This window comes from Nerophis ophidion, linkage group LG03, assembly GCF_033978795.1.
Source record: "Nerophis ophidion isolate RoL-2023_Sa linkage group LG03, RoL_Noph_v1.0, whole genome shotgun sequence".
NCBI classification, from domain to species: domain Eukaryota; kingdom Metazoa; phylum Chordata; class Actinopteri; order Syngnathiformes; family Syngnathidae; genus Nerophis; species Nerophis ophidion.
The window spans coordinates 2,924,855-2,944,756 of NC_084613.1; the positions used below are offsets into that span (position 1 = coordinate 2,924,855).

The 19,902-nt window shown below is 36.8% G+C and overlaps 1 protein-coding gene across 3 annotated transcripts in view; it reads left to right on the forward strand.

The window, feature by feature from the left end:
- The first annotated feature begins 9,672 nt into the window (after window positions 1-9,672).
- Window positions 9,673-19,902, forward strand: part of plekhd1 (pleckstrin homology domain containing, family D (with coiled-coil domains) member 1) — a 28,554-nt gene continuing 18,324 nt past the window's right edge. Inside the window, exons 1-2 of one of the 3 annotated variants that reach the window (XM_061893932.1) lie at window positions 9,673-10,720; window positions 10,852-11,011. In XM_061893932.1, the coding sequence (XP_061749916.1) occupies window positions 10,857-11,011 (155 nt within the window). In that variant the 5' untranslated portion in view covers window positions 9,673-10,720; window positions 10,852-10,856. The other 2 variants (XM_061893935.1, XM_061893933.1) reach the window with 2 other exon arrangements.

Here is a 19,902-nt window from a genome sequence, read left to right on the forward strand (position 1 = left end):
TGGATTCCAACACATTTTAATCCATATTTTGATGAGTTCCAATGTCATTTTATCCATGTTTTGATGGGTTATAAGTTAACACATTTTGATGCATGTTTTGATAGACGTTTTGATCCACTTTTTGATGGGTTCTAACATGTTTTGATGAGGTATGTCTGGTTTTTAATGGGTTCTTGCAGTTCTATCACATTTTCATCCATATTTTGATGGGTTCTAACAAGTTTTGAACACTTTTAACATATTTTAATACATGTTCTGATGAGTTCTATTACATTTTATTCCATGTTTTGGCGGGTTCCATCACATTTTGATCCATGTTTTGATGGATTCTATCACATTTTGATCCATGTTTTGATGGATTCTATCACATTTATATCCATGTTTTGGTGGATCCCCCACATTTTAAACCATGTTTTGGTGGATTTTGACACATTTATATCCATGTTTTGATGAGTTCAATCATATTTTGATCCACGTCTTGATGAGCTCTATTACATTTTTTATTTATTTTGATGCATTTTAACACGTTTATATGCAGGTTTTGATGGGTTTTCTCACATTTTAAACCATGTTTTGACGGGTTCTATCACATTCATATCCATGTTTTGATGGATTTTAGCACATTTTTGAGACATGTTTTGATGGGTTCTAACAAATTTTGATCCATGTTTTGATGGATACCATCACATTTATATCCATGTTTTGATGAGTTCCTTCCCGTTGTAAACCATGTTTTGATGCGTTCTAACACATTTATGTTTTGATGAGTTATGTCACATTTTGATCCATATTTTGATGAGTTCTATTATTTTTTTAATCCATGTTTTGATGGTTTTTTTTCCCCCATTTTAAACCATGTTTTAATGGGTTTTCCTACATTTTAAACCATGTTTTGATCGATTTTAAAACATTTTGATCCATGTTTTGATGGGTTTTAGTACATTTTGATCCATGTTTTGATGGATTCTATCACATTTATATCCATGTTTTGATGCGTTCTAAAACATTTATGTTTTGATGAGTTATGTCACATTTTGATCCATATTTTGATGAGTTCTATTATTTTTTAAATCCATGTTTTGATGGGGGGTTTTTTCACATTTTAAACCATGTTTTAATGGGTTTTCCTACTTTTTAAACCATGTTTTGATCGATTTTAAAACATTTTGATCCATGTTTTGATGGGTTTTAGTACATTTTGATCCATGTTTTGATGGATTCTATCACATTTCTATCCATGTTTTGATGCGTTCTAACACATTTATGTTTTAAACCATGTTTTGGTGTGTTCTAATACATTTATGTTTTGATGAGTTCTATCACATTTTGATCCATATTTTGATGAGTTCTATTGTTTTTTTAATCCATGTTTTGATGGGGTTTTTTCACATTTTAAACCATGTTTTAATGGGTTTTCCTACATTTGAAACCATGTTTTGATGGATTTTAAAACATTTTGTTCCATGTTTTGATGGGTTTTAGTACATTTTGATCCATGTTTTGATGGATTCTATCACATTTATATCCATGTTTTGATGCGTTCTAACACATTTATGTTTTAAACCATGTTTTGATGAGTTCTATCACATTTTGATCCATATTTTGATGAGTTCTATTATTTTTTTAATCCATGTTTTGATGGGGTTTTTTTCCCCACATTTTAAACCATGTTTTAATGGGTTTTCCTACTTTTTAAACCATGTTTTGATCGATTTTAAAACATTTTGATCCATGTTTTGATGGGTTTTAGTACATTTTGATCCATGTTTTGATGGATTCTATCACATTTCTATCCATGTTTTGATGCGTTCTAACACATTTATGTTTTAAACCATGTTTTGATGTGTTCTAACACATTTATGTTTTGATGAGTTATGTCACATTTTGATCCATATTTTGATGAGTTCTATTGTTTTTTTAATCCATGTTTTGATGGGGTTTTTTCACATTGCAAACCATGTTTTAATGGGTTTTCCTACATTTTAAACCAAGTTTTAATGGATTTAAAAACATTTTGATCCATGTTTTGATGGGTTTTAGTACATTTTGATCCATGATTTGATGGGTTTTAGTACATCTTGATCCATGTTTTGATGGATTCTATCACATTTATATCCATGATTTGATGACTTCCATTCCGTTTTAAACCATGTTTGATACTTTTATGTTTTGATGAGTTCCATCACGTTTTGATGCGTTTTAATACATTTATATCCATGTTTTGATGAGTTTTCTTACATTTTAAACCATGTTTTGACGGGTTCTATCACATTTATATCCATGTTTTGATGGAATCTTGCACATTTTTGAGACATGTTTCTAGCACATTTTTGAGACATGTTTTGATGGGTTCTAACACATTAATTCATGTTTTGATGAGTTTTTGATCCATGTTTTGATGGATTCTAACACATTTTGATCCATGTTTTGATGGATACCATCACATTTATATCCATGTTTTGATGAGTTCCTTCCAGTTGTAAACCATGTTTTGATGCGTTCTGACACATTTATGTTTTGATGACTTATGTCACATTTTGATCCATATTTTGATGAGTTCTATTATTTTTTTAATCCATGTTTTGATGGGTTTTTTTTCCACATTTTAAACCATGTTTTAATGGATTTTCCTACATTTTAAACCATGTTTTGATGGATTTTCCTACATTTTAAACCATGTTTTGATGGATTTTAAAACATTTTGATCCATGTTTTGATGGGTTTTAGTACATTTTGATCCATGTTTTGATGGATTCTATCACATTTATATCCATGTTTTGATGCGTTCTAACACATTTGTGTTTTAAACCATGTTTTGATGTGTTCTAATACATTTATGTTTTGATGAGTTCCATCACATTTTGATCCATATTTTGATGAGTTCTATTATTTTTTTAATCCATGTTTTGATGGGGTTTTTTTCCCCACATTTTAAACCATGTTTTAATGGGTTTTCCTACTTTTTAAACCATGTTTTGATCGATTTTAAAACATTTTGATCCATGTTTTGATGGGTTTTGGTACATTTTGATCCATGTTTTGATGGATTCTATCACATTTCTATCCATGTTTTGATGCGTTCTAACACATTTATGTTTTAAACCATGTTTTAATGGGTTTTCCTACTTTTTAAACCATGTTTTGATCGATTTTAAAACATTTTGATCCATGTTTTGATGGATTCTATCACATTTATATCCATGTTTTGATGCGTTCTAAAACATTTATGTTTTGATGAGTTATGTCACATTTTGATCCATATTTTGATGAGTTCTATTATTTTTTAAATCCATGTTTTGATGGGGGGTTTTTTCACATTTTAAACCATGTTTTAATGGGTTTTCCTACTTTTTAAACCATGTTTTGATCGATTTTAAAACATTTTGATCCATGTTTTGATGGGTTTTAGTACATTTTGATCCATGTTTTGATGGATTCTATCACATTTCTATCCATGTTTTGATGCGTTCTAACACATTTATGTTTTAAACCATGTTTTGGTGTGTTCTAATACATTTATGTTTTGATGAGTTCTATCACATTTTGATCCATATTTTGATGAGTTCTATTGTTTTTTTAATCCATGTTTTGATGGGGTTTTTTCACATTTTAAACCATGTTTTAATGGGTTTTCCTACATTTGAAACCATGTTTTGATGGATTTTAAAACATTTTGTTCCATGTTTTGATGGGTTTTAGTACATTTTGATCCATGTTTTGATGGATTCTATCACATTTATATCCATGTTTTGATGCGTTCTAACACATTTATGTTTTAAACCATGTTTTGATGAGTTCTATCACATTTTGATCCATATTTTGATGAGTTCTATTATTTTTTTAATCCATGTTTTGATGGGGTTTTTTTCCCCACATTTTAAACCATGTTTTAATGGGTTTTCCTACTTTTTAAACCATGTTTTGATCGATTTTAAAACATTTTGATCCATGTTTTGATGGGTTTTAGTACATTTTGATCCATGTTTTGATGGATTCTATCACATTTCTATCCATGTTTTGATGCGTTCTAACACATTTATGTTTTAAACCATGTTTTGATGTGTTCTAACACATTTATGTTTTGATGAGTTATGTCACATTTTGATCCATATTTTGATGAGTTCTATTGTTTTTTTAATCCATGTTTTGATGGGGTTTTTTCACATTGCAAACCATGTTTTAATGGGTTTTCCTACATTTTAAACCAAGTTTTAATGGATTTAAAAACATTTTGATCCATGTTTTGATGGGTTTTAGTACATTTTGATCCATGATTTGATGGGTTTTAGTACATCTTGATCCATGTTTTGATGGATTCTATCACATTTATATCCATGATTTGATGACTTCCATTCCGTTTTAAACCATGTTTGATACTTTTATGTTTTGATGAGTTCCATCACGTTTTGATGCGTTTTAATACATTTATATCCATGTTTTGATGAGTTTTCTTACATTTTAAACCATGTTTTGACGGGTTCTATCACATTTATATCCATGTTTTGATGGAATCTTGCACATTTTTGAGACATGTTTCTAGCACATTTTTGAGACATGTTTTGATGGGTTCTAACACATTAATTCATGTTTTGATGAGTTTTTGATCCATGTTTTGATGGATTCTAACACATTTTGATCCATGTTTTGATGGATACCATCACATTTATATCCATGTTTTGATGAGTTCCTTCCAGTTGTAAACCATGTTTTGATGCGTTCTGACACATTTATGTTTTGATGACTTATGTCACATTTTGATCCATATTTTGATGAGTTCTATTATTTTTTTAATCCATGTTTTGATGGGTTTTTTTTCCACATTTTAAACCATGTTTTAATGGATTTTCCTACATTTTAAACCATGTTTTGATGGATTTTCCTACATTTTAAACCATGTTTTGATGGATTTTAAAACATTTTGATCCATGTTTTGATGGGTTTTAGTACATTTTGATCCATGTTTTGATGGATTCTATCACATTTATATCCATGTTTTGATGCGTTCTAACACATTTGTGTTTTAAACCATGTTTTGATGTGTTCTAATACATTTATGTTTTGATGAGTTCCATCACATTTTGATCCATATTTTGATGAGTTCTATTATTTTTTTAATCCATGTTTTGATGGGGTTTTTTTCCCCACATTTTAAACCATGTTTTAATGGGTTTTCCTACTTTTTAAACCATGTTTTGATCGATTTTAAAACATTTTGATCCATGTTTTGATGGGTTTTGGTACATTTTGATCCATGTTTTGATGGATTCTATCACATTTCTATCCATGTTTTGATGCGTTCTAACACATTTATGTTTTAAACCATGTTTTAATGGGTTTTCCTACTTTTTAAACCATGTTTTGATCGATTTTAAAACATTTTGATCCATGTTTTGATGGGTTTTGGTACATTTTGATCCATGTTTTGATGGATTCTATCACATTTCTATCCATGTTTTGATGCGTTCTAACACATTTATGTTTTAAACCATGTTTTGATGTGTTCTAACACATTTATGTTTTGATGAGTTATGTCACATTTTGATCCATATTTTGATGAGTTCTATTGTTTTTTTAATCCATGTTTTGATGGGGTTTTTTCACATTGCAAACCATGTTTTAATGGGTTTTCCTACATTTTAAACCAAGTTTTAATGGATTTAAAAACATTTTGATCCATGTTTTGATGGGTTTTAGTACATTTTGATCCATGTTTTGATGGGTTTTAGTACATCTTGATCCATGTTTTGATGGATTCTATCACATTTATATCCATGATTTGATGACTTCCATTCCGTTTTAAACCATGTTTGATACTTTTATGTTTTGATGAGTTCCATCACGTTTTGATCTGTTTTGATGCGTTTTAATACATTTATATCCATGTTTTGATGAGTTTTCTTACATTTTAAACCATGTTTTGACGGGTTCTATCACATTTCTATCCATGTTTTGATGGAATCTAGCACATTTTTGAGACATGTTTCTAGCACATTTTTGAGACATGTTTTGATGGGTTCTAACACATTAATTCATGTTTTGATGAGTTTTTGATCCATGTTTTGATGGATTCTAACACATTTTGATCCATGTTTTGATGGATTCCATCACATTTATATCCATGTTTTGATGCGTTCTAACACATTTATGTTTTAAACCATGTTTCGATGTGTTCTAATACATTTATGTTTTGATGAGTTCTATCACATTTTGATCCATATTTTGATGAGTTCTATTGTTTTTTTAATCCATGTTTTGATGGGTTTTTTTCACATTTCAAACCATGTTTTAATGGGTTTTCCTACATTTTAAACCAAGTTTTGATGGATTTAAAAACATTTTGTTCCATGTTTTGATGGGTTTTAGTACATTTTGATCCATGTTTTGATGGGTTTTAGTACATCTTGATCCATGTTTTGATGGATTCTATCACATTTATATCCATGATTTGATGACTTCCATTCCGTTTTAAACCATGTTTGATACTTTTATGTTTTGATGAGTTCCATCACGTTTTGATCTGTTTTGATGCGTTTTAATACATTTATATCCATGTTTTGATGAGTTTTCTCACATTTTAAACCATGTTTTGACGGGTTCTATCACATTTATATCCATGTTTTGATGGAATCTAGCACATTTTTGAGACATGTTTCTAGCACATTTTTGAGACATGTTTTGATGGGTTCTAACACATTAATTCATGTTTTGATGAGTTTTTGATCCATGTTTTGATGGATTCTAACACATTTTGATCCATGTTTTGATGGATTCCATCACATTTATATCCATGTTTTGATGCGTTCTAACACATTTATGTTTTAAACCATGTTTTGATGTGTTCTAATACATTTATGTTTTGATGAGTTCTATCACATTTTGATCCATATTTTGATGAGTTCTATTATTTTTTTAATCCATGTTTTGATGGGGGTTTTTCACATTTCAAACCATGTTTTAATGGGTTTTCCTACATTTTAAACACTGTTTCGATGGTTTTTAAATCATTTGCATCCATGTTTTGATTGGTTTTAGTACATTTTGATCCATGTTTTGATTGGTTTTAGTACATTTTGATCCATGGTTTGATGGGTTTTATTACATTGTGATCCATGGTTTGATGGGCCCCAACACATTTATATCCATGTTTGATGAGATCTAACACATTTATATCCATGTTTGATGAGATCTAATACATTTATATCCATGTTTTGATGTGTTCGAACACATGTTGATCCATGTTTTAATGGGTTGTATCACATTTTCAACTCATGTTTTGATGAGTTTTCACGTGCTTTGATGCATGTTTCGATGAGTTTTAACAAGTTTGTAACATGTTTTTCATACATGCTAAATTGTTTTTGATTCCATTTTTTTATATGTTCTAGCATGTTTTCAAGCCATGATTTAATATGTCTATGAATGTTTTTCTTCATCCAGGTCAATTTAATCTCAGGTCATTCAATCAATCCCAACTGGACTGTTTGGTTTGTCTTAAAAGACGTTTCGCCTCCCATCCCAGGAGGCTTCATCAGTTCGTGCTCCTGGACTTAGATTGGCCAGATCTAGTCTAGCGACCGGTGCCAAAACCTCAAATATTTGTACTCCAAAACCAGGAGAGTGTGCCTGGGCAAGGATGGTTTTGCCCTAAGGTAGTGAGGAAAAACAAACCAGCAATCCTATCCGTCGAAGCCAACGATACGCGACGTGTAAATTCCCCTTGTTAGCTTTGAGGTACTGTGTGGTCCAAAATAGCAGGACTCCCCACGTAAACTTTCCCTTCAGTTGTGCACAAATGCTCTTCTGGTCACCTTCTGTGTGTTTCTAACTCCTGTTATTTGTTGGAGGCCAAATTGCAGAGCCTCTTCCGTTCAGGAATGTTTTTTCAACCTAGACATAGACTGCTTTCGTACCATCCGTCCTCCCGGTCCACAATCTGTACATTGTTGTTGTCAAAGGAGTTCTGTGTCTCCCTGATGGACCGCAGAGTCTTGAAATGAAGAGTCTGCCGGTTCATGCTGTGCCAAATTTGTTTCCCCAATATATGAATCGGTGCATTCATTATTACACCAGATTGTTTTTGTGGGTGTGGGTGTGTCCGGTCTTTAGCATGCACCAGTCTCTGTCTCAGGGTGGTTTTTTTTAGTGGGTGTGGGTGTGTCCGGTCTTGAGCATGCACCAGTCTCTGTCTCAGGGTGTTTTTGTTTATATGTTCCAACACGTTTCTGGTAAGGTTTATTCAGGTGTGTCAGGTTCAAACACTGATGACACTTATTAAACAAGACCGAAGGCAAGGAATCAAACAGAGACAGAATTAGATTTAGACTTAGATCTGAGGAGAGACATGGCCACTGTACTCTCTGTACAGTCCTACACCATACTCTGCCCCAAGATTGTACTCCTCCTGTCATGATCCGCTACTTTGATCATGTCATGTTCTGGTTTTTGTCTTGTTATTACAACCTGTTTAGTATTTGACATCCTTAGTTCCTTGTGGCACTTCCTGTTTTGTTTCCGTTGTCATAGTAACATATTTGTGTCTGTCTTTCTCGCGCACCTGCCTCCTAATTTCTGTCGTTATTTAAGCCTGCCCTTTTTGTTCCTTCGGTCTCTCAGTCTCATCTGGCTTTCTATGCAACAGGTGACGTCGCTGATTCCTATTGTGGTAAAATACTTTGTGTATTTGTTAGCTTCCACGCTATTCTTTTGTTTGTGTTCCTAGCTCACATGCTAGCGCTTTCTGTTCTTTCTAGCTCCCATGCTAGTTCTGTTGGTTTTGTCTGTAGTGCCTTGTGCAAGTGTTTTTGTTCTTAGTCTGTTTTTGTAGTTATAAATAAATCATCATTCTTGCCTTTGCGCCGTCCATTCTTCGACTGCATCCACGAGAGAACGCAACCACACCACGATGCCAGCTAAACGTCACAGTAGACTGCAAGACCGAAGGAACAAAAAGGGCAGGCTTAAATAACGACAGAATTTAGGAGGCAGGTGCGCGAGAAAGACAGAAGGCAGGTGACACAAATATGTTACTATGACAACGGAAACAAAACAGGAAGTGCCACCAGGAACTATGGACGTCAAATACGCTGGAGCCCTGCCCGGCCGTCGGCCCGTTGGCTCCGCCGCTCCACAGGTGGAGTGCAATCTCCGGGTTGGGGAGGAGACCCTGCCCCAAGTGGAGGAGTTCAAGTACCTAGGAGTCTTGTTCACGAGTGAGGGAAGAGTGGATGGTGAGATGGACAGGCGGATCGGTGCGGCGTCTTCAGTAATGCGGACGTTGTATCGATCCATTGTGGTGAAGAAGGAGCTGAGCCGGAATGCGAAGCTCTCAATTTACCGGTCGATCTACGTTCCCATCCTCACCTATGGTCATGAGATTTGGGTCATGACCGAAAGGATAAGATCACGGGTACAAGCGGCCCAAATGAGTTTGGGTCTCTCCCTTAGAGATAGGGTGAGAAGCTCTGCCATCCGGGAGGAACTCAAAGTAAAGCCGCTGCTCCTCCACATGGAGAGGAGCCAGATGAGGTGGTTCGGGCATCTGGTCAGGATGGCACCTGAACGCCTCCCAAGGGAGGTTTTTCGGGCACGTCCAACCGGTAGGAGACCACGGGGAAGACCAAGGACACGTTGGGAAGACTATGTCTCCCGGCTGGCCTGGTGTCAGGTTCAAACACTGATGACATCTATTAAACAAGACAAAAGGCAAGGAATCTAACAGAGACAGAATTGTATTTAGACTCAGATCTGAGGAGAGACATGGCCACTGTACTCTCTGTACAGTCCTACACCACGCTCTGACGAAAAAGGTTTACGTCTCCTCTTTTATTTAGATATTCAATGTTTACGCAACAACACGTCACAACAGAAATGGGGTGTATGTTGTTGTCGGTCACATTGAAGACAAAAGAAGATGATGCCTCGGGCTTGGGCTCGTCCTGGATTCAGCTTCGGCAGGTCTTTGAGGACAATCATGTTAGACCCGCTCGACATCCATTGCTTTCCTCCTCTCCAAGGTTCTCATAGTCATCATTGTCACCGACGTCGCACTGGCTGTGAGTTTTCCTTGCCCTTATGTGGGCCTACCGAGGATGTGGTAGTGGTTTGTGCAGCCCTTTGAGACACTAGTGATTTAGGGCTATATAAGTAAACATTGATTGATTGAATAGATAACCCCTCCCGTTTCATTCCATCGTACACAGCAGAATCTTCCAAGACAACAAAGACAGCTCTCATCTGTTCATTGGAAACTCAGAGAGTGGAAAGTTTTTTGATAATTTACATATAATTTTTCTGACACCTGGAAACGCCTCGGGATTCCCCGGGAGGAGCTGGACTAAGTGTCTGGGGAGAGGGAAGTCTGGGCTTCCCTGCTTAGGCTGCTGCCCCCGTGACCTGACCTCGGATAAGCAGAAGAAGATGGATGGATGGACCTTTCTGATCCATTTTTATGTTCCAATATGTTATGATGAGAATTTTGTCATATTTTCTGACCCAAGCTTGGTGTTTTCCAACATTTGTTGTGCGACTTGTGTGTGACTTGGATATATTGTGATGAGTGTTGTGCTGCATGTGTCGTCATAATTCTGCTGCCAGTAATCTGAAGTGCAGCTTTGACTGGCTGGACCACATAGATGTCCCCGCCATCCTCCCTCCCGCCCTCAGCCCACAGCTGATGAGGATATTGGCAGCCGCATCTTTCCGCCCTGCTGAGTTATTGAGGGTTAGTGTGCTGCTGCCGGATAATTGTTATTGACTCTTGTTTTTTTTTTTAAATCGATGTTTCATAACTTTGATTCTTCTTTCCACGTCCTGGTTCCCGGCCCCGCCCCCCTCTTCCCGCCGGGAAATCAGTGAGGATGTTCTCGTCCTCGTCCAGAAGCCTGGTGTTGTCACCCTGGTCGTCCATGGAGCAGTCGGACTCGGAAGCGTTGGACATCAGCACCAAGGTGCAGCTGCACGGCGTCCTGTGGAAGAGACCCTTCGGACGACCCTCGGCCAAGTGGTCCCGCAGGTCAGTCGCTCAGACTTTAGTACACGTCCAACATCACATGTATGAAAAAAGTCTGCCTCTGTGATACTTTATGCTTCTTGGATTAAAGCTGCTTCTCCTTTAAAAAATGTATTCTGCATCAACTCGGAGCTTTTCTAGTATTTTGGTGACTTTATTTACCAAATTGTCAGGGCATATCTTATATATCAGGGGTGTCAAACACACGGCCCGAGGGCCAGGTCAGGCCCGCAAACAGCAGGACGAGTTTGCCAAGTATAAAAATTAACCTGAAATGTTTTAATGCAGGGGTGCCCACACTTTTTCTGCAGGCGAGCTACTTTTCAATTGACCAACTGGAGGGGATCTACCTCATTTATATATATCATTTATATTTATTTATTTATGAAAGAGACATTTTTGTAAACAAGTTAAATGTGTTTAATGATAATACAAGCATGTGTAACACATATAGATGTCTTTCTTTCACAAAGACAAGAATATAAGTTGGTGTATTACCTGATTCTGATGACTTGCATTGATTGGAATCAGACAGTAATGATGATAACGCCCCACATTTTCAAATGGAGGAGAAAAAAAGTGGTCCTTTCTGTACAATACCACATGAAAGTGGTTGGTTTTTGGCATCTAATTCATCCAGCTTCCATACACTTTACAAGAAAAACATTGGCGGCAAATTCCGTAGCTTGCTTGATTGACATTCACGGCACCCGAGGGTCTTGTGAGATGACGCTGGCTGCTGCCAGTTCATTATTATGAAAAAATGACAGAGAGGAAGGCGAGAAACACTTTTTATTTCAACAGACTTTCGCGCCGTCCCTTCCGTCAAAACTCTAAAGGCCGACTGCACATTTCTTATCTTCACAATAAAAGCCCTGCTTCATGCTGCCTGCGCTAACAAAATAAGAGTCTCAGAAAGCTGGCGTGCACAAGTGATGTGCACGCCAGCTTTCTGAGGGATCACTTGTGCACGCCAGTTTTCCGAGACTCTGTATTTAGTTAGCGCAGGCAGCATGAAGCAGGGCTTTTATTGTGAAGATAGGAAATGTGCAGTCGGCCTTTAGAGTTTTGACGGAAGGTACGGCGCGAGAGTCTGTTGAAATAAAAAGTGTTTCTCGCCTTCCTCTCGGTCATATTTTCATAATAATGATCTTGCAGCAGCCAGCGTCATCTCACAAGACCCTCCGGTACCGTGAATGTCATTTAAGTGACGTCTTGGTGAAGATTGATGATCACTCATTTTTAGGTCTATTTTTTTTAAAAGCCTGGCTGGAGATCGACTGACACACCCCCCGCAGTCGACTGGTAGCTCGCGATCCACGTAATGGGCACCCCTGTTTTAATGAAAGGAAACTGCTGTTCTAAATGTGTCCACCAGATGTCGCAATAGCAATTAGTTATATCTTTGTTGTGTCCAAAGTGCGGCCCGCAGCTAATTGTTTACCTGCCCGCCACACAGTCTAGAAATGCTGTTGCAAAAATAAATAAAAAAAACCAAAGAAAGTGGAATGAGGTGAAATCTAAGGAGGAAAATTAGCAATGTTGACACAAAGTTGCCATGCAAGCTGTTTTTTTTTCCTTTTTTTTTAATGGGTTGTACTTGTATAGCGCTTTTCTACCTTCAAGGTACTCAAAGCGCTTTGACACTACTTCCACATTTACACACACATTCACACATTGATGGAGGGAGCTGCCATGCAAGGGGCTAACCATCATCAGGAGCAAGGGTGAAGTGTCTTGCTCAGGACACAACGGACGTGACGAGGTTGGTACTAGGTGGGGATTGAACCAGGAACCCTCGGGTTGCGCACGGCCACGCCCACTGTGCCACGCTGAAAAACCTTTTGTCTTTCTTTATTTTTATTTTTTTGCCATTGCTCCCAAAAAAAAATGACCCAAAAAAATCCATGTCACAATGAATTATTTTCAAGGCTCCAATTACTTTGAATATTTCATTTTAAAATGTTTTATGTGGTAAATATTGCATATATTGTGTAGTTGCCATGTAAAAACATCAAAGTTTTCTTTGACCAAAGCGCATAAAACAAACAAAATAATAGTTCAAACGTGAAATCGACAGATATATCTGAAGTTAAACTCGTAACTTAAGTGTTGAAAGTAAAAGAAAAACCGAATAAAAATGTATCACTTTATGAGTGGGGCACCTTTTGGATCCCAAATATATTTAGTGTTTTTTTTATTTAGCTTTTCACTGTGATTACTAGAAAATATTAAAGAATTAAAATCAATTTTGTCCTGCATTATTGATCTTTTAGGGCTCTAATTACTTGTTTTTTTTTACTATTAAAACACAAAGTTGTTTTTGACAGAAAAGCCATAAAACCTTTTTTTAATTACTTTTTATTACTTTATATCAACTTGAAGTTGATATAGAGATTTACTGTAAGCGTTAAATGATAATAAAAATAACAATAATTTGACTTATTTTTAACATTTTAATGACTGAGACCTTTTATGGTCCCCGGGACCTCTAATGGTAAAATACATTTTTAAAAATTAATATATTTTGTTATGGTTTGAAAATGAAAAAATATAAAAATGGCCCCCACATGCTTTAATTTTTCTGTGTGCGGCCCTCAGTGGAAAAAGTTTGGACACCCCTGTTGTAGATGATGCGACATATGTACAAAAAACCCCTAAACCCTATAATGTTTGTGCACCAGTCGAGGAAAATGATCAAACTACATAAATAACATCCTGTAATTTTATCTTGATGTCATTTTGTTATCTTGATGGATTGAAAATTTACAACAATGAGTTGACTGATGAACATTATCGCATAATTTATTCAGTTGGTACAAAATGCGGCTGCTAGACTTTTGACAAGAACAAGAAAGTTTGATCACATTACGCCTGTACTGTATATACCTTTATATACATATATACATACATATATACCTATACTGGCTCACCTGCACTGGCTTCCTGTGCACTTAAGATGTGACTTTAAGGTTTTACTACTTACGTATAAAATACTACACGGTCTAGCTCCAGCCTATCTTGCCGATTGTATTGTACCATATGTCCCGGCAAGAAATCTGCCTTCAAAGGACTCCGGCTTATTAGTGATTCCTAGAGCCCAAAAAAAGTCTGCGGGCTATAGAGCGTTTTCATTTCGGGCTCCAGTACTCTGGAATGCCCTCCCGGTAACAGTTGGAGATGCTACCTCAGTAGAAGCATTTAAGTCTCATCTTAAAACTCATCTGTATACTCTAGCCTTTAAATAGACCTCCTTTTTAGACCAGTTGATCTGCCGTTTCTTTTCTTTCTCCTATGTCCCCCCCTCCCTTGTGGAGGGGGTCCGGTCCGATGACCATGGATGAAGTACTGGCTGTCCAGAGTCGAGACCCAGGATGGACCGCTCGTCGGGACCCAGGATGGACCGCTCGCCTGTATCGGTTGGGGACATCTCTACGCTGCTGATCCGCTTGAGATGGTTTCCTGTGGACGGGACTCTCACTGCTGTCTTGGAGCCACTATGGATTGAACTTTCACAGTATCATGTTAGACCCGCTCGACATCCATTGCTTTCGGTCCCCTAGAGGGGGGGGGGGTTGCCCACATCTGAGGTCCTCTCCAAGGTTTCTCATAGTCAGCATTGTCACTGGTGTCCCACTGGATGTGAATTCTCCCTGCCCACTGGGTGTGAGTTTTCCTTGCCCTTTTGTGGGTTCTTCCGAGGATGTTGTAGTCGTAATGATTTGTGCAGTCCTTTGAGACATTTGTGATTTGGGGCTATATAAATAAACATTGATTGATTGATTGATTGATAAATAACAACAAATAAAGATTATTATTATTAAGCACAACAAATAAGTGTTAAAAAACCCCAACAACTTTGTACATTTTCAGAATGTGCTTTTTGTATTTTTCAACAAAGAAAACAATCTGAAGTTGTCTTTATTTTTAAGTAATCGTGCCGTGATTTAACTGCCTGGCCCATTTGGGAGTAGATTTTTCTCCACGTGCCCCCCCCCATCTAAAATGAGTTTGACACCCCTGTGTTATGTAGTATTATTTGCCCAGAAAGTGACGAGAATAGTAAAAACATTCCATTCAGATTTGAAGGATGTAAACTTCAGTTTTAACGATGACGTAACAGTTTAAGCATCAGACCTTTAATTAGCTGCGTTTGTTTCACACACCTCTGCTGTCATCCTCATTTTGTTCTCCTTACATATGTGCACGTATAATACTTCAAACACGAGCAGAATATAAATAAGTCATCCCAACAATTGAACTTCAGAAGTTGATTACAGACACAGAAAATGCATCAAAAATATATCTGCCCTAACTTGATTTATTCTTAGACTAATGTTAATATAGACTGAACTTAATTAGTACAAACTACATGCAACAACTACCAGGACGTACTAAGTACAAGTAATAGTAAGCATTGCAGCTAGTAAGAAGTAACAAGTGCTAAATAGAGGTCAACTGTAAGAAGTACTGTACCTAGTAAAAAGTAAGAAAAAAGATGTACAGATAAGAAATACTCAAATTAAGAAGTACCAAGTACAAGTAAAAATTAACAAGAAGTCAGATTAACGAGTACAAGGAAGAAGTACCAGGAACGAACAAAGTAATGAGTACAAGTAAGAAGTAAAAGTACAATTAAAAAGGACTAAGAGTTAACGAGCACAGGTAACAAGTACAAGGAAGACTTACCAAGAAGTAATGAGTACAAATCAAAAAGTACAAGTAGGAAATACCAAGAAGTAATGAGTACAAGTGAAATGTCCAATAAGTAAAGAGTAAGAATTAACGAGCACAGGTAACAAGTACAAGGAAGACCTACCAAGAAGTAATGAGTACAGATCAAAAGTAAAATAACGATCAAGTACAAGTAAGTAGTAATGAGTACAAGTAAGAAGTACCAAGAAGTAATGAGTACAAGTAAGAAGTAAAAGTACAATTAAAAAGGACTAAGAGTTAACGAGCACAGGTAACAAGTACAAGGAAGACTTACCAAGAAGTAATGAGTACAGATCAAAAGTACAAGTAGGAAATACCAAGAAGTAATGAGTACAAGTGAAATGTCCAATAAGTAAAGAGTAAGAATTAACGAGCACAGGTAACAAGTACAAGGAAGACCTACCAAGAAGTAATGAGTACAGATCAAAAGTAAAATAACGATCAAGTACAAGTAAGTAGTAATGAGTACAAGTAAGAAGTACCAAGAAGTAATGAGTACAAGTAAGAAGTAAAAGTACAATTAAAAAGGACTAAGAGTTAACGAGCACAGGTAACAAGTACAAGGAAGACTTACCAATAAGTAATGAGTACAGATCAAAAGTACAAGTAGGAAATACCAAGAAGTAATGAGTACAAGTGAAATGTCCAATAAGTAACACGGGCAAAGTATCAAGTACAAATAAGAAGTTACAAGTAAGAAGTAATGAGTACAAGTAAAATGTCCAATGAGTAACAAGAAGTATCATGTACAAGAAATAAGTACAAGTAAAAAGTCCAAGTAGTAACAAGAAGTAATGTGAACAAGTAAAATGTTCAATAAATAACAAATAAGAAGTACCAAGTCCAATTAAAAATGAATAAGAAGTAAAACTAACGAGTACAAGGAAGAAGTACCAGGAACGAACAAAGTAATGAGTACAAGTAAGAAGTAAAAGTACAATTAAAAAGGACTCTACCAAGTAAAGAGTAAGAATTAACGAGCACAGGTAACAAGTACAAGGAAGACCTACCAAGAAGTAATGAGTACAAATCAAAAGTAAAATAACGATCAAGTACAAGTAAGTAGTAATGAGTACAAGTAAGAAGTACCAAGAAGTAATGAGTTCAAGTGAAATGTCCAATAAGTAACACGGGCAAAGTATCAAGTACAAGTAATAAGTTACAAGTAAGAAGTAATGAGTACAAGTAAAATGTCCAATGAGTAACAAGAAGTATCATGTACAAGAAATAAGTAAGTACAAGTAAAAAGTCCAAGAAGTAATACGTACGAAAATAAGTAACGTGAACAAGTAAAATGTTCGATAAGTAACAAATAAGAAGTACCAAGTGCAAGTAAAAATGAATAAGAAGTAAAATTAACAAGTACAAGGAAGACCTACCAAGAAGTTATGAGTACAGATCAAAAAGTATGATATTGATCAAGTACAAGTAAGTAGTAATGAGTACAAGTAAGAAGTACCAAGAAGTAATGAGTACAAGTGTAATGTCCAATAAGTAAAGAGTAAGAATTAACGAGCACAGGTAACAAGTACGAAGAAGACCTACCAAAAAGTAATGAGTATATATCAAAAGTACGATATTGATCAAGTACAAGTAAGTAGTAACGAGTACAAGTAAGAAGTACAAAGAAGTAATGAGTACAAGTGAAATGTCCAAGAAGTAACACGGGCAAAGTATCAAGTACAAGTAAGACGTTACAAGTAAGAAAAAACAAGAAGTAATGAGTACAAGTAAAAAGTCTAATAAGTAACAAGAAGTATCATGTACAAGAAATAAGTCATGAGTACAAGTAAAAAGTCCAAGCAGCAACAGACGTTACGAGTAAGAGAAAAGAAGAAGTAAAGAGAAGTAATGTGAAGACTTAAAATGTTCAATAAGTAAGAAGTATCAAGTACAAGTAAAATGTTCAATAAGTAAGAAGTATCAAGTACAAGTAAGAAGAACCAAGCAGTAACGAGTACAAGTAACAAGAATGTGTTTTCACTTACCTCGAGTCTATTCCGCCTTTGAAATGTAGCGTCACCTAGCACAGCATCTTTTTCTGGATCTTTCTGAAGCTGCTGCGCACTCTTTGAAGTCTTGTTGACGCTCTGTGGTTGTTGTTCAGGTTCTTCATCATCAAGTCTTGTTGACGCTCTGTGGTTGTTGTTCAGGTTCTTCATCATCAAGTCTTGTTGACGCTCTGTGGTTGTTGTTCAGGTTCTTCATCATCAAGTCTTGTTGACGCTCTGTGGTTGTTGTTCAGGTTCTTCATCATCAAGTCTTGTTGACGCTCTGTGGTTGTTGTTCAGGTTCTTCATCATCAAGTCTTGTTGACGCTCTGTGGTTGTTGTTCAGGTTCTTCATCATCAAGTCTTGTTGACGCTCTGTGGTTGTTGTTCAGGTTCTTCATCATCAAGTCTTGTTGACGCTCTGTGGTTGTTGTTCAGGTTCTTCATCATCAAGTCTTGTTGACGCTCTGTGGTTGTTGTTCAGGTTCTTCATCATCAAGTCTTGTTGACGCTCTGTGGTTGTTGTTCAGGTTCTTCATCATCAAGTCTTGTTGACGCTCTGTGGTTGTTGTTCAGGTTCTTCATCATCAAGTCTTGTTGACGCTCTGTGGTTGTTGTTCAGGTTCTTCATCATCAAGTCTTGTTGACGCTCTTTGGTTGTTGTTCAGGTTCTTCATCATCAAGTCTTGTTGACGCTCTGTGGTTGTTGTTCAGGTTCTTCATCATCAAGTCTTGTTGACGCTCTGTGGTTGTTGCTCAGGTTCTTCATCATCAAGTCTTGTTGACGCTCTGTGGTTGTTGTTCAGGTTCTTCATCATCAAGTCTTGTTGACGCTCTGTGGTTGTTGTTCAGGTTCTTCATCATCAAGTCTTGTTGACGCTCTGTGGTTGTTGTTCAGGTTCTTCATCATCAAGTCTTGTTGACGCTCTGTGGTTGTTGTTCAGGTTCTTCATCATCAAGTCTTGTTGACGCTCTGTGGTTGTTGCTCAGGTTCTTCATCATCAAGTCTTGTTGACGCTCTGTGGTTGTTGTTCAGGTTCTTCATCATCAAGTCTTGTTGACGCTCTGTGGTTGTTGTTCAGGTTCTTCATCATCAAGTCTTGTTGACGCTCTGTGGTTGTTGTTCAGGTTCTTCATCATCAAGTCTTGTTGACGCTCTGTGGTTGTTGTTCAAGTTCTTCATCATCAAGTCTTGTTGACGCTCTGTGGTTGTTGCTCAGGTTCTTCATCATCAAGTCTTGTTGACGCTCTGTGGTTGTTGTTCAGGTTCTTCATCATCAAGTCTTGTTGACGCTCTGTGGTTGTTGCTCAGGTTCTTCATCATCAAGTCTTGTTTACGCTCTGTGGTTGTTGTTCAAGTTCTTCATCATCAAGTCTTGTTGACGCTCTGTGGTTGTTGTTCAGGTTCTTCATCATCAAGTCTTGTTGACGCTCTGTGGTTGTTGTTCAGGTTCTTCATCATCAAGTCTTGTTGACGCTCTGTGGTTGTTGTTCAGGTTCTTCATCATCAAGTCTTGTTGACGCTCTGTGGTTGTTGTTCAGGTTCTTCATCATCACGTCTTGTTGACGCTCTGTGGTTGTTGCTCAGGTTCTTCATCATCAAGTCTTGTTGACGCTCTGTGGTTGTTGCTCAGGTTCTTCATCATCAAGTCTTGTTGACGCTCTGTGGTTGTTGTTCAGGTTCTTCATCATCAAGTCTTGTTGACGCTCTGTGGTTGTTGTTCAGGTTCTTCATCATCAAGTCTTGTTGACGCTCTGTGGTTGTTGTTCAGGTTCTTCATCATCAAGTCTTGTTGACGCTCTGTGGTTGTTGTTCAGGTTCTTCATCATCAAGTCTTGTTGACGCTCTGTGGTTGTTGTTCAGGTTCTTCATCATCAAGTCTTGTTGACGCTCTGTGGTTGTTGCTCAGGTTCTTCATCATCAAGTCTTGTTGACGCTCTGTGGTTGTTGTTCAGGTTCTTCATCATCAAGTCTTGTTGACGCTCTGTGGTTGTTGCTCAGGTTCTTCATCATCAAGTCTTGTTGACGCTCTGTGGTTGTTGTTCAGGTTCTTCATCATCAAGTCTTGTTGACGCTCTGTGGTTGTTGCTCAGGTTCTTCATCATCAAGTCTTGTTGACGCTCTGTGGTTGTTGTTCAGGTTCTTCATCATCAAGTCTTGTTGACGCTCTGTGGTTGTTGTTCAGG